This window comes from Rhinatrema bivittatum, chromosome 2 (genome assembly GCF_901001135.1).
Source record: "Rhinatrema bivittatum chromosome 2, aRhiBiv1.1, whole genome shotgun sequence".
In the NCBI taxonomy this organism is placed as follows: Eukaryota; Metazoa; Chordata; class Amphibia; order Gymnophiona; family Rhinatrematidae; genus Rhinatrema; species Rhinatrema bivittatum.
Window position 1 is genome coordinate 310,185,421 of NC_042616.1, and position 24,153 is coordinate 310,209,573.

Here is a 24,153-nt window from a genome sequence, read left to right on the forward strand (position 1 = left end):
CAAGCTCCAGTGATGGATCCTGCTGCGAGAGACAGGGCGGGCAGAAGATGCATCCATTTTAAACTTAAGAAGTAGTTTTTGGACTTGAACAGAGTGGGGAGGTTTTTGGATCCCCTCTCCCCACTGGGATTGCAGTGCTGAGAAGTGAGAACTAGCCTGATCCCACTGACTTTTCCCCATGAGAAGTCCCCCTGAATTAACAGCTAAGTATGGAAGAGCAAGATCGGATCCCAACAGGATCTCCACAGCCAAGTGACCAGGATGGGCTGGGAGACCGAGGAGAAAATGATTCAAAGTAGGACTTTTGCTGTGAAACTGGGGACCTCTCCACAAGGATTCCTGGATAGCCGCTGAGTCAGCTTTATACAATTAAAATCAAAACGAGATTCTACCCTGAGGTCTGATTAAAGGACACCTACTTACATAGGAAAATACATTTGTACCAACAGTCAGATATAAATTAACTCTTATGGACAAATGGACTTTAATTTATGATTACAAATCAGTAAACTCTTACTTTTAACACTCACACCCTAGTCCTATCTACTTTATTACAACCTTTCACATCATGGGAAGCACCTACAGTGTACACTAGAGATGTGAATCGTGTCCTCGATCGTCTTAACGATCAATTTCGGCTGGGAGGGGGAGGGAATCGTATCGTCGCCGTTTGGGTGTTTAGAGTATCGTGAAAATCGTTAAAATCGTGAACCGGCACACTAAAACCCCCTAAAACCCACCCCAGACCCTTTAAATTAAATCCCCCACCCTCCCGAACCCCCCCCCCCAAATGCCTTAAATTACCTGGGGGTCCAGCGGCGGTCCGTAGCTAAATCGGGGGAAGGGGGAGGGCAGGAAAACCGGCACACTAAAACACCCTAAAACCCACCCCCGACCCTTTAAATTAAATCCCCCACCCTCCCGAACCCCCCCCCAAATGCCTTAAATTACCTGGGGGTCCAGCGGCGGTCCAGAACGGTCTCCTGCAATTGAATCGTGTTGTCTTCAGCCGGCGCCATTCTGCGCCGCCATTTTGCAAAATGGCGGCGGCCATAGACCAACACGATTCGACTGCAGGAGGTCGTTCCGGACCCCCGCTGGACTTTTGGCAAGTCTTGTGGGGGTCAGGAGGCCCCCCCAAGCTGGCCAAAAGTCCCTGGGGGTCCAGCGGGGGTCCGGGAGCGATTTCCTGCCGCGAATCGTTTTCCGTATGGAAAATGGCGCCGGCAGGAGATCGACTGCAGGAGGTCGTTCAGCAGGGGTTCCGGACCCCGGCTGAACGACCTCCTGCAGTCGATCTCCTGCCGGCGCCATTTTCCATACGGAAAACGATTCGCGGCAGGAAATCGCTCCCGGACCCCCGCTGGACCCCCAGGGACTTTTGGCCAGCTTGGGGGGGCCTCCTGACCCCCACAAGACTTGCCAAAAGTCCAGTGGGGGTCCGGAACGACCTCCTGCAGTCGAATCGTGTTGGTCTATGGCCGCCGCCATTTTGCAAAATGGCGGCGCAGAATGGCGCCGGCTGAAGACAACACGATTCAATTGCAGGAGACCGTTCCGGACCGCCGCTGGACCCCCAGGTAATTTAAGGCATTTGGGGGGGGTTCGGGAGGGTGGGGTGGGGTGCCGGTTTTCCTGCCCTCCCCCTTCCCCCGATTTACGATTTTTTGACGATAAATCGGGGGAATTGGTATTGTATCGTGGCCCTAACGATTTATGACAATTTAAAATATATCGGACGATATTTTAAATCGTCAAAAAACGATTCACATCCCTAGTGTACACACACACACACTGGGATCAGCACAACATCATCTGGGCCGTAAGCGAGAGCTTACTCCCATCAGAAGAATCCCCCCCAGAGATTAAGAGTCAAGCGTGGGAGTAATTTGCTAGTCAGAGCAGCCTCTGAAGAGAAATAAATATGTTTTGGGCCGATTCTGTAAAGTGCGCTCAGCTGGGCGCACTGTTTAACATGCGTTTGGCTGTGTGTTTTCGATGCGTGTCTATTACCCCTTATACTGTAAGGGGTTTAGCGCCTCGAAAACGTGTGGCCAAACCCATTGAAAACTAATAGTGCTAATCACATGCAAATGCATGTTGATGAGGCTATTAGTTATTCACCCGGAATTCTGAAAGTAAAATGTGCGGCCAATCTGCACATTTTACGCTCATAAATTAACACCTGCCCAAGGTTTGAGCATCGGTTTCCTGAACCACCTCTCCTGGGTCAAGGAGGCGCTAGGCCGCGTAATTGTCCCTAGCGGCTCCTTTTAGCATGACCCCTCATTTAAATATAGGATCGCGTGCCCAGGAGAGGTGGCTGGATGCGCGCGTTGGGAGTGCGGGCGCTCAACATGGAGCACCCATTCTCCCGCAACCCTTTCTGAATCGGCCTGTTTGTGTGCCCTTGAGATTAAGAACCCTACTAAGGGTTACATGTATGTAGCGGCGAAGAGAAAGGGGATTGAAGAAGAGAAAGAAAGGGATGCTGCCAGCAGAGGGACAGCGGTGCTTTTACCACCAGTGGAGAGAGTGCTGTGCCTGAGCAGTCACTACTAAATCAAGAAGAGGGAAGGGCGTACTTCCTAATATTTTCCCCAGTCGCAGAAAGGTCTGGGCCCAGCACTGAGGAGGAGGTATAAAATAGAGTTAAAAATCCTCAGGTAGCAGTGAAAGGACCTATGCATTGCAAGTTGTAAGGTAAGTAGTTGTCTGAGCATTTGTAACCTGCTCGTGATTGAGTATAGCTCGTTCTTGAAGGGTTATTATCTGCTCTGTCTAGAATGCTTGTGTGAATAGGCAGTTAATATTTTTTCAAACAAAATAAAAGAAATAAAATGAAGGCTGGTGGTGCCCGATCCCAGCCATGGTTTGGATTCAACTGGAAGTCCTGATTACTCCTGCGGGAATTCTGCACAAACAAATTTAAAATTCTGCACACCAAAACAGAATTCTGCAAACTTTATATTGGTCAAAATAACACAATTTACATGACAGTCTTTAAGTAATTACATTTTAAAAACTGAAAAAAGTTATTACTTAGAGATCCAGAATAGCAGAATTTCCCTAGAAATTCACTTCAGAGTGTCCCTTTCACTCGCTCTCTCTGCTCCCCTGGCCACGTTGCCCTCTCAAGCCCCAACTCCTCCACCTGCCAATATCTCTCCCCTCCACTTCTAGGCTCATCCCCTTCCACTCTATTGCCAGACCCAGAGTTTGACCCCGTTCTCAATACTGCCCCTCCACAGGCTCACTCTGTCCCTCTCTCATACACATGCTCCCTCTCTCTAGTACACATACACACACTCTCATACAGACTCCTTCACTCTCTTGCACAACACACCTCCCCTCATACAGGGTCCCTCTCTCTTGCATGCACACTCTCAGAACTCCCTTTCTCTCTCTCGTGCATACACACTCACACAGGCTACCTATGTCTCCCTCTCATGCATCCCTTCACACAGGCTCTGTCTCACACATACACAATCCCTTCACACAGGCTAGTGAATTTCCCCCTCTGTGAAGGAAGGACCCAGGAGTAATAGGTATTGCCATGGCCCATGACCATCCCAGTGATCCAGGGGCTACATATATATTTTTAGATCCTGATGTTAATGTTTTATAATTACCACCACTCTGTTTGGTTGTTAGTGATTGGAGTCACTTCAGTGCTCTCTTCCACCCTGATACCTAGGCCAATGATTTTGTTAGACAGGCTACAATGATTTGCACATGTGACTTTCCAAGGTGTTTTTCTATCTCCTTTTTTCTTAAGTCCTATCTGTTCCCGCCTAGGAACTGCACCAATCCCCCACCAGTACACGACCATTCTTCTTGCTCTTCCCAATCCACACACTTTCAATTTATTTCTGTGTAGAGATACCTTGGTCTTCACTAGATGACCCTAGGCCCTAGCCCCCAGCCATTGGTTAGTCATCTGCCTAAAGACTATGCCATTCAATACTTCATTTCCCCCAGAGGCTTGCAGGAATAGAAGTCCTTTTAGGCATAAGAGGGGGTAGGCTATGTGACTAGGAGGCAGTTTAATTTTGATTTTGAAGAAGACGGATGGATTTTTAGTGTGCTCTTCACGTGTAGGCCCCCCAGCTTAGCTAAGGCAGGGAGAGTCACTGCTCTGCCAGATCTTGGTGATAGACTGATGGGAAGAGAGGGAATCAGAGTGTTTTTGTCATTTTTCTTAAAGTGAGAATTAGAATATTTCTCTTTTAATCTGTACCTTCTGGGAGGCTGAAATCCCCTTTCCAGAGGTGCAGGAGGAAATCTGCATTCCCCTTAGCCCCCATCAAGAGGAGGCTGCAGAGACCTGTGGGGAGGATCCAGTATTTTTGTCAAGATTGAGTTTTACCATCTTGTTGGGAAGGAAGTATTTTGCTGCCCCCTTCCTTCCCCAGAGCTGGACTATATGAACTGTTCCTTCCTCCAGAAGGGTCCCAAGTTATATCTTTTGAAAAGGAGAATAGAGAAGAAGAAATAGCTGGAGACTCCCAAGTGGAGTTTCCACCTGGGACACAGGACACAGGCAATTTGGAGTCGGGAAAATCAGGTGCTGTTGGGGAAGGGGACATCCGCCAGGCTTAGGATACTCCAGTCACCTTGGGACACAAATTCATTCCACACCTTGGATGAAATATAGGTTCCAAGTTTTAGTACCAAGGGGCACTTCCACAGCGGGATGCACAGCTTAAACTTGTACTACCATGTGGACAAGGAATCGGGATGTTCTAAGAAACTTTATTATTTCGTTTTATTGATTTTCATACAATCAATAACAGTAAATATTATTTTGAACACCCATCCGGTGACCTGCCTGTTTTGTCCGAGTACCTGGCCCGAAGAGCCAGGGTAAGACAGGGTTTCCATTGCCTGGGCCCAGAAGGTTAGCCTTCCCTCCGGAGGGGAATCCGCCCCTCCGGAGGGGAAGAGAGGGTTTGGGGAAGAACAGAGGAGCTAGCCCAGTAAAGAAATTCTTTTATGGCCCGTTGGAATCAGTAATAGTCCCCGAGAAAGGGTTACATCTGGTATTTTATATGCCTAGGGTTTACTACTGCTTCACTCCATGGTGCAGAGCTGCCTAGCAGTGTCATGCTGCAGCTGCAGCAGTGCTGGCAGCAGTGCTCTCATTGAACCTCCAGCCATGCTGCTCTTTAGTATGGAGACATCCAAGAAACAAAGGCCGCAATCTGAAGGGGTGGGAAGGTGGTCAGGTTTGGGGAGGGGGGGAGCCTGGCACTGTATCTTGTGGGATGGATCAGAGTCATGAAGATTTGCACGTCTTCCAGGAGGATTGGGGGTAAAGGGACTCCTACTGCTTCAGAATTTGGGGTCAGACTACACTGCCTCAGGGTGTTGGGGAAGGTTCCGGACTGCCTTCCACAATGTGTGGAGGGGGGGAGGGGGGATTCTGCTAGTTGGCGGTGGGGGTGCTTTTGATGAGGGGGGTGGTCCAGTTAGCACAGGGGATTTCATGAGGCAGTACTCGTGCTAAAAAGTTAACACCTGGCCTGAGACAGGTGTCAACTTTTAGGCTTTAGCCAGCCCATTAAACAGCGGGTAGAGGAGGGCAGAAAATGCTATTACCAGGGGCCTGTTAAAGCCTCATTTGCATATAAAATTCCAAAGCCCTGTTGTCACTACCATTCATGCAGTCACATTTTTTGTTTCCAGGATATGTCTGGAAGATCAAAGGAGCAGAGGAAAACCACTAAACCAAAAAAATAAAATAAAAAAATACTATAACAACTAGCCACTTCATTAAAGCAGATATTTGATTTTTTTAAAGAAATTCACGATAGCCAAAAAACATATGTTGTGTGCTCTTTATTCACAATCCAAAGCTTTCAGACCTGCATATATGTTCCCCCTGCCTCAGCCAGGACTAATTCTGGACTGGAAAACTGCTGTATGGCTTCCATTTCTAAGGGACCCCTGGGTCTATTTCACAGAGCTGATGCAGATGGTAGGAGCAAAGTTTTCCATAAAGGACTTCCAGTGTATGAAAGGTAAGAGGATAGATTTCAGTTAAATAAAACAGAAGGGTCCTGACTTAGGGCAAAATGAAAGGAATTGTGTCTTTCTGTTGGGACAAAAGATAGCCTTATGCTAGAAGCTGAATTTGTAAAAGAGGTGGGACTATATCAGGACTATATCACCACATTCAGCCTCGCTTCGCTTATGTTCATGCATTCTGGGCATGACTCTTTTAATACAATGCAGAATTATATGAAGACATATTTTATAACACTGATTTTTACCATGAAGTTCCCCCAGAGGACTCCCTAAAGTAGTAAACAGAGTGAAAATGCTGAGAGAATAAAATGCGTTTCCTATTCCTTCAGATTATAAACTCCAACTCTGCAAACTTTCTGAGCTCTGGAAATGGCAGAACCATGGCATTGTTTTTCATCCTGCCAGAAATTGCATTTGGGTTGACTCAAGGGAAGGGGAGAGAGAGGTGATATTTAGCTTTGAGCATTATTCTTGACAAACCTCCAAATTTTGCAAAAGAGCAATGACCGAAGTCCTAGTGATACTACTGTGCTATTACATACCATTCCAGTCCATAAGAAAGCCATTATCAGGAAAAATGTTCCATAGCAGCAAGCCATGGAGACTTCATTTGATTTGTTGAAAGAGGTTGGTGATTTAGTCGCACTGATGCCCAGGCAATGATATGCAAGCGTCCAAAATGAGCTTACTGCATTGCTAAACGGGTGGGAGTTTGGCAAGAACACAGCACGTCCCAAAGAAGCGCAGGCTGCCATGACCCCAATGCCAGCCAGCTGCAATAGAAGGGGAAAGAAAGAGTCCCACATGAGCATAAAACAACCACTGGATTAAAAAAATTAGACAACAAAACCTCAACTCTCCTTGATGTGTCAATCTGCTCTGCATATCACTATATTCTACCTTACTGGAGTCAAAGCTCTGGGAAACAGACTGTCCGTTAGCTATGTGCCCCCATGACAAGATGCAAACATGCAACGAAAAAACTCGTCATAAGCAACTAAAATGGAATGATTCCCTGTTTGCTGCCAAGTTCCAAGCACGTAAGATACGGTGAGGCCAATATTCAGTAGGCCGTTTAGTTATCCGGCTACATATACCCAGATAACTGTAACCCTAACCAGCCATCAATTGAATATAGCCGGTTAGGTCTAAAGTTATCTGCCTTGGGTGGCAGGGTAACTTGCTACTTACCTGCATATCTTCAGAGATAGCTGTGTAAGTAGCACATCTTAGAAAAAAAAATTCTCAAGTCATGGGCCTCCCGGCCCGATGCCCACCCTCCTACATGTATCTACCCTCCCCCCCCTTGCTGTCCCAACAAGTTGCAAAATACTTTAAAACTTGGAAACTGTTAAACTTTCATTTAAAACAATCGCCACTGGCCTGAGCAATTCCTCCTCTTCCTCCCTCTCCCTCCCCGTTAGAAAAAACGTTAAATTTCCCTCCTCTGCCTCTCCTGCAGTCATCCCCCCCCCCCCGCCCGCTAACCCTGGCTGATACACTCTCTTCCACCATTTACCTCCAAAAATGGCCCCTCTTCTGTGTGCCAGGATCGCTGTTGGTCAGCATTCCCGGCCACTTCCAGTGTAACTTAGTCTATCACCTAAGTAACGCTTCCAGTATTAGGCAGGTAATAATGCCGGAAGCGCACTGTTTAGTGTAAAAGGAAAGGAATGGAGAATAAAACAGGGAATATCATAATGCCTCTGTATTAAGCCATCCTGTGACCTCATCTTGAATATTGTGCATAGTTCTGGTCACCACAGAGAAGGGCGACCAAAATGATAAAAGGGATGGAACGATTCCCCTATGAGGAAATGCTAAAAAGGTTAGGACTCTTCAGCTTGGAAAAGAGATGGCTGAGGGGAGATGTGATAGAGATCTATAAAATAATGAGTGAATAAAATACAAACATGAATTAGTTGTTTACTCTTTCAAAAAGTACAGAGACTAGGGGATACACAAAGAAGTTAGTAAACTGTACATTTAAAACTAATACAATATTTTTTTTACTCAATACATAATTAAGTTCTGGAATGCATTGCCAGAGGACGTGGTGAAAGCTGTTAGTGTAGCTGCTTTTTAAAAAAGGTTTTGGATGAGTTCCTGGAGAAAAAGTCCATAAACTATTATTAAGGCGGACTTGGGGGAAATCTATTGCTTATCCCCGGGATCTATCTACCCTTTGGGATCCTGCCAGGTGCTTGTGACCTGGATTGGCCACTGATGGAAACAGGATACTGGGCTTGATGGACCTTTTGTCTGACCCAGTATGGCAATTCTTAATTTCTTATGTTGTTCTTAACACTAGAATAACTTGGGGGGGGGCGCAGAACTTGGTGGGAATTTGGAAAAGCCTTTCAATATTGACTTCATACTTTTTAAAGTCATAAAGTATGGATGCAAGTCGCAACTTCGCCTCCTGGAATTCCCTTCCTCGAAACTGGGTTACATATGGACTTTCACATGCACTGGCCCCTGATTGCTTTTCAAAATGACACATACATGCATAAAACATGCAGGATATACACACATAAGTTTACTTGCATAATGGGTAGGCAAATTTATAACATATCATGTCCACAGTTAAAGCTGCTAACATGGCCATGTTTTGTGAGAAACGACAGTGAAGTATTTGATTTTTGTGCTTCCTTTTCAGAAACAACATAGCGGGAAACAGTGCAGGCGCAAGTTGCTGATTGAAAGGAAAAACTATTCTGCCTAGAAGCAGCATTTCTCATGAAACGTAGCCATGTCTGCAGCATCAATGGCATTATTTAAAAGCTAAGTACTACCGTATTCTGAACATCTTTGAATAATTTTGAATCTTGCATTACAACTAAGTACAATTGGATTCATGAATGCTTTTAAACAAATTTGGAATCCTTTGCGATCGCCAACAGTTTTTATTAAGACATTTAAAATGCCACATTTTGGCAGAAGATTAAACTTATGTTAAAAGCTACTATTTATTTCCTGTGAAGGCAGTTTATGACTGAGCATGTTGAGAGGTCAGCAACCTTCTTGTGCTGTTTGAAGTTTTTTCCCCTTAAAATACTAAGTAGTTTTGTTTTTTTTTAGTGTAATGAACTTTTTATTGATATTTGTATAAAAAATAAAAAACAAAGAGCAAAATAAAAAAGTAAAAACTAAATTTTTGAGAATACATTGTGTACATTGGGAATGATACTAGCAAACTGGTAACAGTTGATTTTTTTGTGCATGAGTATTTTGTTGTTTCACTGGTTAATTAGTTGGATTGCTTGTAGACTGTGTGTGAATGTGCTGCACTTTTCAGCATTCATAATAAAATTATGTTTAGCATCCAATTCAGGTAGGGAAGAATTCACTAAACTGGGTGCTATTCTAATACTTTTTTATCCTAAACCCACTAAACATTGTATTCCGCATGCTAAAATCACACTTTGCGTCTGAATGACTAAGTTCATAATATGCAGATCATGCATACACTAAAAGGCCCACATTAAAGGAAGTGTGGACCAAGAAAGTGTCTAACATAGAATCTGAACATTCCATACAACTAGAGTGTGGCCTGCTGCATGCCCCTTAGGTGACATAACTTTCTAGTCACAAGGGCCGCCCACAGTTGTGCTGATGTTTCTGCAGACCCTCACACTCAACTGGTGCAAGGGCTGATTCACATGGGAGAGCCCATCTCAACCCTCCAGTTGAAGATGAAGTTCCTCCATCGGGGCCACCAACCCCGAATCCAACAACCCCTTCGGAATGGCAGCTTACCATTCTGTAGGACCCTCCTGTCTTCAGGAAGCTCTTCTACCAGCATAGCAATCACACACCATCTAGTGGCACTGAATATATCATGTCGCTTGTTTTGATACATAGTGAAGTGTAGCCAGGTGGCATCATTTGGAATGTGACGGCCAAGCTGGCAGGAGGGCTTTCCAGCCTCTCCTGCTGGTAAAGATGAGAGATTTTCAGGATGGTAAGTTGCTATTTTAGAGAGGGTGGGATGAGAGTGGTCCCTGAGGGAGACATTTTCTTGATCAGAATGGTAGGAGGTGTGGGTGGCCTCAGGAGGGGAGTTCTTATTGGATCAGGATTGTGAGAGGAATGTAGGATGCTCTGGAGACGATACTTATTTGGATATTAGGAGGAGGGTGGGAGGTCCCAGAAGGGGCACTTCTTTAGTCAGGGGGTCTTTAGATTGGGGAAAGCCATGAAGATATAACTTCCCTCCTGTGGGAGACGTTAGTGTGCTGGCACTGTGGGCATACAAACATTTATCACCTATCCCGAGTAGGTTCTAATTTACCAGGACTCAATGGCTTTGCTAAATTTAGCAGCCTTTACTGAATAAAGGGATAATGGCAAACTAACTCATTGTCATCCTATTTGCATATTTTGCATATACCTGCCTGATTTATTATGGGTGAAAGCTGGTAGGGGCATGACCAATTCTAACTTGCAGAAACAAAGCAAAATAAAACAAAAAAATAAAAATGACAAATTAGCTCACAAATATGTCACTAGAGGATTTTACAGTGCTAATGAGCATGTTTTGGCTTGTTCTAACATAAAATTTGGGAAAGTCAGTGTGTTATGCCCAGTCATTGCACGAGAAATGATCAGAATGGTTTCCTAGGCTATCATCCTGTTTCAATCAGTGACCAATCCAGGTCAGAAGTACCTGGCAGGATCCCAAAGGGTAGATAGATTTCACGCTGCTTATCCCAAGAATTAGCAGTGGATATCTGTAAGTCCACCTTAATAATAGTTTATGCACTTTTCCTCCAGGAACTCATCCAAAACCTTTTTTTTTAAAGCAGCTACACTAACAGCTTTCACCACATCCTCTGGCAATGCATTCCAGAATTTAATTATTTATTGAGTAAAAAAAAATATTTTATTAGTTTTAAATGTACAATTTAGTAACTTTATTGTGTATCCCCTAGACTCTGTACTTTTTGAAAGAGATGATAGCCTAGCACAATTATGTGAGACACAGTAGGTTTGGAGAGGCATGGGGCAGAAAAATGCACAGGTTGCCAACAGATAATCAAAAGAAAGACAGAGGAGGAAGACACAAAGAAAGATGCAAGACACATGGAGGAATAGAAGACACAGAAATGTAGAAAGCCCAAAGGAGTATAAGACTTTGGAGTAAAGGGGCCACAAGGGAGGAGAGGCGCTGAGAGGGAGATGCATGGGGGAAGAGACATAGGTGGTGGTGACACAGGGAGGGAAGCACAGTGGGGAGAGGTACAGGGGTTTAAAAAAGGCATGTGCTGGAGGAGAATGGGAGAGATGTACAAGAAGAAGGAGTGACTCTAGGCATGCTAGAATCCTCTGGTAGATTAGATTTCCAAATGGAAACCATTTTTAACCTTCTGCGTGTCGCAGAGTTGTTAGAGGTTGCCATTATGAAAGCCAATAATATTTGCCAGGTAATTTGCACTGTAATGAGAGCACAAAACAGTTCACAGTTATGATTGCCAGGTCAGTCAGATTTGTCTTTCATGATTTTTGCTGAGGTATGCTAGAACATTAATGCTCTTCTTGATAGATTTTACCCCATTTTCCAGATTACTACAACTTTAAAATGAAAAATAAACGCTGAGAGCTGATGTGCATCCTTACCGATGTTAAAGTTACACTGGAACAGGAGAGTCGCAGCATTGCCACACAAGGGGCCATCGCTTTGTGAACACGGAGAAGACGAAGGCACTTTATGAACAGGAGGAACAAGATAATTCCATGTAAACACCGTGTCCACTAGAAGAGAAAGTACCCATGTATGTATGGTCAATCATAGAAATTAAACAGCATTACATACTGTATATCATACACAATCCTACATATACATACAGCACTTACACAAATATTCTCAACATTGAAAGTATACAATCAAAGGGGGCAATAATCTAAAGATTTTATATAGGTGTGAAAAAAATGGTGGAGACAGCTGGGGGAATGTAAGACCATGGAGAAACTTCTTTTTAAAATCTGTTTGTGTACTTGCACCTGCCTCTAGGAGTGAACTCCATTTACTACTACCCTCTATCACTCAACCAGTTTCTCATTCAGTCAACCATCTGAGACCCCACCCTGAATCTACTTAGGGTATTTATGATCCCCCACCCCCACCTCAATTCCACGCCAACACTAGTGTTAATGATGTCTTCTCTCCCCTCAGCCCCTGCTGATGTGATCACCGATACACCCGCCTCCCCCCTCTCTGGCTGCTGCTATCTCTCACCAGGCCTTCACCATGGCTTATGCACTTGCTCAGCTCCTCAAATGTACAAATAGGTAGTCACTCAGGCTCTAGAACATGGGGACTGTGAGCCACTGTATACCCACAATGCTTGTGGTTATGTGGCCTTCCCTATTTCCCTTTTCTTTGGATGCATGCCCAGGATGGAGAGGAAGTGGGGCTGAGGCAACAGGTTATAGAGTGCATGCTACTGCCCAAAACCTGATCCATAACTTCTCAGGATAGCAGTGAGGAATAGGGAAGGGCATCGGTGAGGAGCTATGGGGTTTTACAGAAAGGGGGCAGGAGTAAATGGGCAGCAGCAGAAGATATTACTGCCTCTTGCACTTTGCCACTTGGGTCATGGCAGCCCTAGAAGAAACTCCATAATGCACATTCTGACAGCCCAAGATTTTCAATTTCCAGATGTATATAATTACAAGAATTATGAGTGCCGCATATATATTTCTCCCCGTTTATTATAGTTTGCTATGTGCTGTATATAGCTTACCTTTTCCCAGGCTGAGATAAAAGTAAAGTCTATGAATACTCTGAAAAATCCCCGTTGCAGCCGATCGATAACATCCACTCTCAGAACAAAATGATAAATGTAGCACATGTAGTAAGACAAGCCGAGTCCAATTATGGTTATCTGTAAAATGAGAGGGTAAGGCAAGAGCTAAGATAAATTCTTTTGGCAGAGAAAATGATAATAGATTTTAGTAGAGTCTGTTTAATTGTCAATTTTTTATTGAAATTAGTTGGAGTTGTCTGCATTTTAAAGCAGCGCTTATGCATTTTAATAAAAGATGATGTACATCCCAGGTACACAGTACATAATAGTATTCTAGCTGAAGGGTAGCTTGAGCCTCGCACAATACAAAGCTGGTCTTCCACTGAACACTTCTATTGAATAAGAAAGCAACCAGGTTTCAATTATACAAGCTTTTTTTTATTATTATTTAAGGTGAATCTGGGTAATGTTTAAGTACATAAAGCAAAAAATAAGTGTGCTAAGATTTAACAGAGAAAATATAGGTAGAACTTTGCATGTTCTCCCACTCCAAAATGTAGATAGTACCTACATAGTTATTTTGATCACACTTATTTTCTATGTGTTTTCCTCATGTAACACAACCCACCTGAAGATATATAATGCAAATTCTGAATGTCATAATTCTATTTATTTATTTTATTTATTTATAGGGTTTATATACCGGAGGTTCCTGTATAAAATACATATCACCCCGGTTTACAAGAAACAAGAACTATCGCTTCATTTAGCGGTTTACATTGAACATTGAACATATTAATTAAATTAACGAATTAGTATATATTGCTAACAGTTAATAAATAACATACGAGTTAATAAATAAATAGCGTGGTTATAAGTTATAATTCTAGGATGAATTATATACTTCTTGATTCACCCAAATTCTCTTTGGCTTCAGAAAAAGCCATAGTGGGAAGAAGTCATGTCAAACTGTAGGAAAAGATGCTATTTGAGAGACAGTATTTGTCAAGAAAAAAAAAAAGTATCATGAGCAATAAAATTATATATATTTGGAGTGTGCAGGAAGAGCCACCACTGATATGCTATTAACTGTTGCGGTTCTGGCCGCGAGCACCGCGGCCAGGCCCTTACCTCCGGGCTCCCGGACCTGCTCCCGCTTCCGAAGGCCTAGCTTGCAGCCTGTTTGGCGGCATCCCCGCTGGGGCTGCGCCGCTGCGAGGTCTCCCATGGATGCCCTATTCCTAGGCGTGCGTGCGCGACACTTGGGCGCTTTTTTAGGCCGTTTCCCGCCAGTGGTGACTCCGGCCAATTCCTGACGTCAGACGCCGCGGCCTTGATAAGCCGGCCGCAGCCATCCAGTCTTCGCCTTGCAACGGGATTACCTCCCAGTTCCCGCTTGCGCTGTGCCCTGGAGTGACTCGCCTTGCTTTGTCGCTCCGTTCCTGCCTGCCTGCCACAGTACCTGCTTGGTTCCTGCTTGCCTGCCACAGAGACTGCTTGGTTCCTGTTTACGTGCTACAGTTCCTGCCTGGTTCCAGTACCCGAGTCTTGCTACAGTTCCTCCTGGTTCCAGAACCCGAGCCCAGTTACAGTGTCTCTACTGTTCTAGTCTGGTTCCAGTTTCCTGTCCTGATCCACAACCCGCCTAAGTCCCAGCGGCCGGGCCCCTACGGGCTTCTCCCGGGAGGGCTTCGGCTTCCAAGGGTGAAGCCACCTAAGTCCCAGCGGTTGGGCTCCTACAGGCTCCTCCCGGGGGAGCACCAGCTTCCAGGGTGAAGAGCATCTACATCCTGCCTGAACATCTGCCTCCCAGCCTGCTATACACTAGAGACATTGTCCATCTTTCCCAGCCTCCAGCAGGTCGGCCCAAGGGTCCACTAAAACTGAGACTCCCACAACAATTAACACCCTTCACGCCATCTACAGACATACCCATAAACACCAATTCATCCAAAACATATGCCTTTTTTTACCTGTAGGAACCCTCAGACCTGAATATATTTACTCTAGCTTAAAGTTGGCTTAAGTCCAGACTGGAAAACTGCATCAGTTGCATAACTCCTGCAGTTTCCACCCATTTCCTATTGTACAGATTTCTCAAATGTCATGTCAGCTCTTGGATGGAATCAAATTGTATCAGGCCCTACACATGAATGCAGCCATGCATTAGATCTAATTTTCATCCATAACTGGCTGCTTTCTGTTGGCCCCTCTACAATAACTACTACTAAGGTTCCATAGACTGACCATGGGTTGCTTTCTTTAACATATTCCATTTTGCCACCCTGCAGTACTTTTAGAAATAGTCATGCAAGGATCATGAAACATGGGTACACTGATTTAGACCAATTATGAATGTGATTTATTCCAGCTCTAGAAAAATTTGATCTGTCTGATGTCTCAGCTGCCACTGTTTCATGGTATTCCTGCCTTACTTCAAGGTATTGTTGATGAACTAGCTTCAGTGACACCCTTGGCACAATGATGAGGTCACCATGTGCACTGGTATACTACTCACTTAAGGAAAGAAAATACTATATTATGCAGAGGTGAGTGCTGATGGCAAAGGTCTCATTTGTCATCTGCATTAGTAGCTTATAATGTGCACCTAACAAGACATAGGACAGTGATTAATGAGGCTAAAAAGCTATACTATTCATTTAAATATGAATGGCAGGGAAGAGCCTGCAATAATTGTTTCAAATTGTAAAGCACTTAACTGAGACACCCCAATCACAACCATTTTGGTTTCCACACATTGTTAGGAATTTGCAATGTTCTTTTCTGATAAAGTTGCCAAAATTTGTAATAAGTTCACTCAGGAAACCTATACTTCCAGTTCCAATGATACATCAGGAAATCGCATCACAAAATAGGAACAGTTTGACTCATGAGTGCTACTATGAAGTTATCCATTTGCCTCTTAAATCCTTAAGAATATAAGAACCTAAGAAATTGCCATGCTGGGTCAGACCAAGGGTCCATCGAGCCCAGCATCCTATTTCCAACAGAGGCCAAACCAGGCCACAAGAATCTGGCACGTACTCAAACACTAAGAAGATCCCATGCTACTGATGCTAGTAATAGCAGTGGCCATTCCCTAAGTCAACTTGATTAATAGCAGTTAATGGACTTCTACTCCAAGAACTTATCCAAACTTTTTTTGAACCCAGCTACAGTAACTGCACTAACCACATCCTCTGGCAACAAATTCCAGAGCTTAATTGTATGTTGAATGAAAAAGAATTTTCTCTGATTAGTCTTAAATGTGCTACATGCTAATTTATGGAGTGTCCCCTAGTCCTTCTATTATCCAAAAGAGTAAATAACCGATTCACATTTATACGTTCTAGACCTGTCATGATCTTAAAGACCTCTATCATATCCCCTCTCAGTCATCTCTTCTCCAAGCTGAACAGCCCTAACCTCTTCAGTCTTTCCTCATAGGGAGCTGTTTTATCCCCTTTATCATTTTGGTCACCCTTCTCTGTACCTTCTCCATCGCAATTATATATTTTTTGAGATGCAGTAACCGGAATTGTACACAGTATTCAAGGTGTGGTCTCACCATGGAGCGATACAGAGGCATTATGACATTTTCTGTTTTGTTAACCATTCCATTCTTAATAATTCCTAACATTCTGTTTGCTTTTTTGACTGCCACAGCACATTGAGCTGACAATTTCAAAGTATTATCCACTATGATGCCTAGATCTTTTTCCTAGGTGGTAGCTCCTAATAAGGAACCTAACATCGTGTAACTACAGCAAAAGTTATTTTTTCCTATATGCAACACCTTGCACTTGTCCATATTAAATTGCATCTGCCATTTGGATGCCCAATCTTCCAGTCTCGCAAGGTCCTCCTGCAATGTTTCACAATCTGCTTGTGATTTAACTACTCTTAATAATTTTGTATCATCTGAAAATTTGATAATCTCACTCACCGTATTCCTTTCCAGATCATTTATAAATATATTGAAAAGCATCGGTCCAAGTACAGAACCCTGAGGCACTCCACTGTTTACCCTTTTCCCCTGAGAAAATAGACCATTTACTCCTATTCTCTGTTACCTGTCATTTAACCAGTTTGTAATCCATGAAAGGACATCGCTTCCTATCCCATGAATTTTTAGTTTTCTTAGAAGCCTCTCATTAGGGATGTTGTCAAACGCCTTCTGAAAATCCAAATACACTACATCTACCAGTACACCTTTATCCACATGTTTATTAACGCCTTCAAAAAAATGTAGGAGATTTGTGAGGCAAGACTACCCTTGGGTATATCCATGTTGACTGTGTTCCATTAAACCATGTCTTTCTATATGCTCTGTGCAATAATTCTGTCAAAAGCCATGTAGATTGTCAACCTTTCCTTGTCCCAGAGATGTCTGCCCGATAGTCTAAAAGAAGCTTCAATTTGGCCTTTTCTAAAGAAGCCCATCCATGATCTGCTAAGCTTTTCCAGCAACTAACCTATCTCATGATTACCTTTCTTTAACTAAAATTGTTGAGAGTGCTGTGCTGACACAACTAATTGATTTTCTGTAGTCTGCTTGTGTGTCAGGCGTTAGTACTGTGATGAGTGAGCTATTTTGTGATAACTCAAAGGTCACTCATTTTTTTTATCAACGCTGCAGTCATAATATTTTTTTGTACGTAATTTAGTTGTTTTTTTTTGTAGTTATGGTATTTAATGTCTTGCATCTCTTTCGGGGGTATCTGTACTAACCATGCATTAGCATGTTGAAGGAAGATTAGCTATCCATTTGGCATTTGTTTTATGTTACATAATTAACATTATGCTATGATTTCATCTGTGTCATGGTCTTACAAAGTTATCGCATGTCATTCTCTGTCTCTTGCTCTGCCCTTATCCAATTATATTAAAGGACTTAATGCAGCCAGGGTCCACAATGTAACTATTGTACAGGCTAAAGTTTTATGAAGGTTTAATATTTGTCTGTAGTGACTCTTGTTCTCCTTTCTCATCTACCGAATGACAACTTAGCAGAGAGGAGGCAACAGAACACAAGACGTTGTTGCACTACCAGGAAGCAGGTGAACAGCTGACTTGCTGAAGCACTCCTACTTTCCCTCTCGCAAGGTCACAGAAATAAGAAATAAAATCTGTTATACATTCTTGTGTTAAGTGTTTTCTATTTTGGTCTATAGACACTGTAGCCATGTCTGTCTAAATGAATCCATGAGTATTATAATGTGATTGCTGGTGAGGGTTGATAGAGAAGTTCTATTGAGCTGCTTGAGTGTATTACAGAACCACCTACAGCTCTGAGTATTTCAGATGTGCCTGAAAACATCTTTATTAGGATTATTATATCATAATACTGTAAGTGTGGCTAGTGGTGTTTGCATTATCTAAAGTATTAAAGATGACTATTTCCCTCAGATTATTTGCTATTTATCAGTGTGTGAGGTGTTGCTACAGTATTGTGTGTTTACAATCAGAAAGTGTTTAGTGTATGTGTGAAGGGTAACTAAAAGATTATGCATGTGAGGAAAAGTAGGTTTAGATTAGGATAAAAGAGATGGTGTGCGTGTTGTAGGTGAGATTCTAGCTGTTAAAGCAGGCAAAAGCATTTTATTAAAGGTGAACACCATGATCACTGGTGGGAAATGTAGCGCTAGCCTTTTAAAGTGACTTTTGCATAGGAAATGTTAGCCAGGGTTTCAATGTAAGTGAAATTAATTACAATATGCTTTTAGTATTATTTGACAAAGTAAAAGTAAACAATTTGTTGCAGTTAGCTTTTTTTATTTTCTCCAAGAATAAAGAAGTTTAAAAGTTGTCAAAATTGCTCCCATTTTATTTATTTAAAAAAATTATTATCCACACATCATCCATCATTTAAGACTGAGTACAGAGTAATGTTTATAAAAACAAATTCCATAAAACTAGGCAAAAAAAAACCAAGAGCAGCCAATACATAAATTTCAGCTGGACTTCCAAATTTAGCCAAACCTGTCCTGCATCATTCATTTTGATTTAGTCTATGCAATTGAGAAATTTGGTGGTACTGATGGATGATAATCATTGAGTTCCCTGTACATACCCAGATCAGTCCAGACTCCTAGGTTCATGCATCCCTGCCAGCAGATGGAGACAGAGAAAGTTTTACTGACACTGCTTCATAATTCCTGGTGCCACCTGCAGTTCCTCAGTATTTCTCTGTCTCCAGAAGAAGGTGGCTGGTGCATAAACCTGCAGTTCTGCAGTCCGGCAAATGTTTTCTTTTTTCTTGTGAGCCTTTCCTCCTAGGGGTGTTTGGGTCCTGGTGGATCCTTCCTTATTTGGTTGAGGTAGACAAGCTGGAGATTGGTGACCTTTTTGTTTGCTCGCTCCTTTAGTCCATGGGGTGTAAATCTGCTGGTCCAGATCCCTCCCATTCACGAGGCTGCTCAGGCGGCTGTAGGCTCAGGGCGGTTGGTAATTTTTCCCTTCATCAACTTGCCTTTCTTCCTTTAAAATTCCGGTTTCAGTCCTCTCCTTATTTATTTTTGCCTTTTGCTGAACCTGAGCTGGACAGATCAGTGTTCTCTGCAGAGGAGAGTCTGACCAGAGATCTAAAGTTGTTTAAAAAAAAAAAAAATCTAAGGCTGTCTCGTGGGCGACTCTCTCCCTCCAGGCCCGGCTGGTAGCCGGTGGGCAGGCTCCTTTTGTTACTTCTGTTTGCGCATTTGCTTGGGGCTCAGCAGGGGGCTTTTCCCAGCAGTGACAGCATGGTTTGCAGTTCTGTTTGCCACGCGTGTGGTGCAGAATTGGCACAGCTCAGCCACTTCAGTTTATGTGCAGACTGCGTTTCGGGAGGAGAGGGAGTCCCAGGTGACTGTGAGAGGCAGGAAACATCATTTGGGCTCTGCCCCAAGGGTTCCTTTGAAGCGCCGAAGTGCAGACCGCAGCAGGCCTCCCATTTCCTCTGACGTGGGAACGGCGGCCATCTTGGCTGCCCCGGCAGTACAGTCTATTCAGATGGGAGAACAGGGAGATTTGCCTTTGCATCTTTCTTTGGCCCATCCGACCACAGTAGAAGGGCTGGGGGAGGGTGCAGATAGGAAGTGTGCTTAAATCTGCCAGTGCCTGCATACACTGATGCTGAACCCTCACAGCTCCCACAGGCTCCTCGTGCCTTCTCTGTGGATTTTGTTCTCCTGCTGCATGAGGCTTATTTACCTCAGCAGACAGGTCTGGATAGCCAGCCTCACCCTCTAGGTGGTCTAAGAGGTGCTCCAGGGCCTGGCCGGTCCCGTGGTAGGAACTCTCTGCTGGGATAGCGTTCATGGTATCCTAGATTTGCGGGTGAAGACTCAGATGGCTCCGGTGGGTCACAAGAGGAGCCGAGGATGCAGGAGACCTTGTTGTCACGGGATCAGGGTATTGATCCGGATGTCACCAGCTTGTCTCAGGGAGATTATCTAGATCATGTTCCAGTCTTGGAAGTGATCCGCTTGTTCCAGAAGGAGGAGTTATACCCTTTGATTCCTCAGGTCTTGGAGGAACTGAGGCTGAAAGTCCTGCAGGAAGACTCAGATATGGAAAGAGTGTATCCGGTTCTGGATGGGCTTCAGGCCCCCCCCCCCCCGAAATCATTTCCCTATCATAAATCAGTGGAAAAGATGGTGGATCGAGAATGGGGAGCGCCCAACTCTGGCTTGAGAGTGGGAAGGGCAATGGATAACCTTTATCCCTTGCCAGAACAGATGTTGGAGCTCTATTCCCTTCCAAAGGTGGACGCTGCAGTTTCAGCGGTCACTATCTCCATTGCGGGTTCTGCAGCGCTGAAGGATATTCAAGATCAGAAGTTGGAAATTCACCTCAAAAGGATTTTTGAGGTATCAGCCCTGAGTCTGCAGGTGGCTATCTTCTCCAGCTTCATGCAAAGGGCTTGCCTGCACTGGGTTCAACAGCTTCAGGACGGGCAGCAAAATCTGATGTCGAGACAGATAAAACAGAATGTTTAGAGGCATCAGTTGCTTACGTGGGAGATGCCTTATATGACTTGGTGAGAACTTCCTCCCATATTATGGGATCGTGGTGTCAGCCAGGCATTTGTTGTTGCTAATTAACTGGTCAGTGGATGTTTCGTCTAAGTGTTGTTTGGGTTGTCTGCATTTTAAGGGATGCCTTTTCTTTGGAGAGGTTCTGGAACTCTTGATGAAGGATCTGGGTGAGAATAAGGTGCATAAGTTGCCAGAAGATAAGCCTAAGGGCAATCGGCCTTTTCAGTCTTGGTTGCATCTTTGTGATATTAGGAAGTCGCATGGGGGGGGAACCCCAGCTTCACAAAAGCAGTTCTCTTCACGAGGTCAGTCCAAGGGGGCAGTCCTTTCGAGGAGGTCGATGGCCATTCTGGAGCCAAATCCTCACAATGAGTTGAGGCCGGTCCACTCCGCCGTTCTTTTTATAGGAGGTTGTCTAGCACAATTTTACAGGGAGTGGACCAAGATCACCCAGGATCAGTAGGTTCTCAGTGTGATAAGAGACGGTTATGCATTAGATTATGCTCGACCGTTCATGACTTGTTTGTAATTTCCCCCTGTGGGTCACTGGAAAAGCATCAGGCTGTTCGGGTGACGTTAGACAGGTTACGGGACTTAGGAGCAATGGCTCTGGTTCCTCAGAATGAGCAGGGCAAAGGTCAATATTCCATCTACTTCATTTACTTCATAGGCTCTTTTCACCCCATTCTGGATTTAAAATGGGTAAATGGGTGCTAAAGGTCCCAAGGTTCTGGATGGAAAATCTATGGTCGGTAATTGCAGCGGTGCACAAGGGCGAGTTCCAGTACAACATCTAGATTTCCCACTTGGGATGTTATGGGAATCTGGTTACCTTCAAATTTGAAAGATGAGGGGTTATCAGCATTTGGAAATCAATTTAAGGTGATCACTTCACTTCACTCTTTTCAATACTGACAGCCAATTTATTAGGGAATAACCATCTTTTTACTGATGGTTAAGATACTGAAGGTAGCAGACAAGTTAGTTATTGGCACAAAAAACTGTATATTATCAGTGTTATGCACGCCGGCTGCAGCAGACCCGCTGTTCGGCCCACTCACCTCTTTCAAAGTAATCCAGCATCTGGTCCCTCGTCTCTGGCAGCTATGGGCTGCCGGCTCCATCCTTGGGCCACCCCTGGTGCCTCTGGCTCTGCTGCAGCTCCTGATGCTCTGCATTGGGCCTCTCCACGTGGCCCATAGAGAAACGCCGGCCCGACCAGCGCTGTGCCCCTCCCTAGGCACGAGCATGTGCACAGCTAGTCTTTACATAAGGCCCGTGGTAGGAACCTGGCTGCAACCCCGGATGATGACATCGGCAGAGCTCCGGTATATAAGCCTGGGCTCTGCTCTCTCAAATTGCCTTTGCAACAGGTCTTCTTGCTGGTCGAGTACTCATTGCCTCTTCAGTTCCTGGTTTCCGATCCTGATTGCCTTCATTCCTGTTTCCTTGTTCCTGTGTTCCTGTTCCTTTGTCTCTTCTTTGGATTGCTGACCTGGTTTGACCTCTGCACTGCCGACTACTCCGTTGCCTTTCTTCAGCCCCAGACCTCTGCATTGCAGGACTACGCCGTTGCCTTTCTCCAGCCCCAGACCTCTGCATCGCCTGACTACTCTATTGCCTCTCTCCAGCCCTGGACCTCTGCATCACCTGACTACTCCATTGCCTCTCTCCAGCCCTGGACCTCTGCATCACCTGACTACTCCGTTGCCTCTCTCCAGCCCCGGACCTCTGCATTGCTTGACTAAGCCGTTGCTTCTCTCCAGCCCTGGACTTCTGCTTCATCTGACCATCTTTTTGACTCTCTCCTTGTCTAGACCTCAGCCTTGCTTGCCACTGCTTCCAAATTGCCATCAGCCATGATCCCAGCTTGCTTAAAGATGCCTATTCAGCTTTTGTCCTGGACGTGGTTCATTCAGGCTTCGGCCTGCTCTTGCTCGGGCTCCCTCTGTCAAACTGTGTTCCTATTGATGCATGGGTCTCCAGGACTCCGCCTCATCTGGTACAGACTGATATCTACACTAGTTTGTGCCTCTGGGCTGACTTCGATCCACCCATTGATGACCACTGACGGAGGCCACTTAAGTCTAGCCGGCCCCGGCACCCAAAGGCTCAACCTGCGGGGAACGAGGGCTGGTACTGGTGAAGTGCCACCCATCAGCCCTCCACCCATCAGCCCTCTCTGCCTGCCGATGGTGGGGACCTGTAGGATCCCTCCTATGAGTAGCGTCAACTCCACCTCAGCCCAAGGGTCCACCTCCGGCGCAACAATCAGCGTACAGTCTATAACTTATTCCTAAAACCAGACAACTTACAAAGTAGAGCCATATAGAAGTTAAACAATACTGCAGATAATACTGATCCCTATGGGATGCCCATGGTAAGAGATCACCATGATGATTACACCTGATCAATCTTTACTCAATAGACCAACCCAACAAAAGAGAACTCCAACAAAAGAGAACTCTAACAAAAGAGAACACATCACTGCCATCCTTCAGAACCTCCACTGGTTACCCATCAAATACAGGATTATCTTCAAAGTTCTCATGGTGATTCACAAAGCCATTCACAACCTCACCCCCCTCAATCTAAGCATCCAACTGCGTCCTCATACATCGGACAGACCTATCAGAAGAGCATATAAAGGCACACTGTATGCCCCCCCCAGCAAAAACCACTTTAAGAAAGCGCGCCTTATCCACAGCAGGTCCGCCACAATGGAATGCGCTCCCCCCGGACCTCCGCCAAGAACCTTGCCCATTGGTATTCAAAAAAAACCTTAAAACTAGGCTCTTCAGCCAAGCTTTCCCAGAATTATAAGAATCCATTGTGCCGAGATCGGCAAGGTCATCCCGACGTTACTTCCAGTCTTACCTTGGACCCTCTCCAGAGTGCTTCCACTCAATGGTACCAATCCCTCTGTGACCGACTGCCCACTAGTATGGTCAGATCACCCCTTTTTGGATCCTATTCAATATCGTATTGAAGTCCTCTTAAGTTTACCTGTACATAAGTTTCAATTGTATTCTTTTAACTTGTTTTCAAGGCTGTGAGCGTTTTTACATGGCATGCTACTGTTTTCCATTTTCTCTGTAACTAATGAGCGTACTCAAAGTTGATTTTAAGTGAAGATATCTATAGTTCCCCGTTCCCAGTTACTTGTACTACTTGTTCCTTGTATTGCTCCCAGGTGACATTTTTAGTTTCATTGTAAACTGGTGTGATTTGTATTTTCTACAGGAACGTTGGTATAAAAAAGTTAGAAATAAATAAATAAATAAATAAATGAATGGTCTGAGGGGTATGATGAAAACCATCAGAGAACATTGCCAATGACCCTGATCTCTGTTAAA

The 24,153-nt window shown here is 44.4% G+C and overlaps 1 protein-coding gene across 1 annotated transcript in view; it reads right to left on the bottom strand.

Annotated features, from left to right (window-relative positions):
- The window catches only part of PKD1L1 (polycystin 1 like 1, transient receptor potential channel interacting), a 446,216-nt gene that overhangs the window by 43,109 nt on the left and 378,954 nt on the right, over nt 1-24,153 (bottom strand). Inside the window, exons 61-63 of the mRNA XM_029587088.1 lie at nt 12,777-12,917; nt 11,650-11,784; nt 6,573-6,803 (exon numbers count right to left, since the gene is read on the bottom strand). Coding sequence (XP_029442948.1) covers nt 6,573-6,803; nt 11,650-11,784; nt 12,777-12,917 — 507 coding nt within the window. The remainder of the gene's footprint in view (nt 1-6,572; nt 6,804-11,649; nt 11,785-12,776; nt 12,918-24,153) is intronic.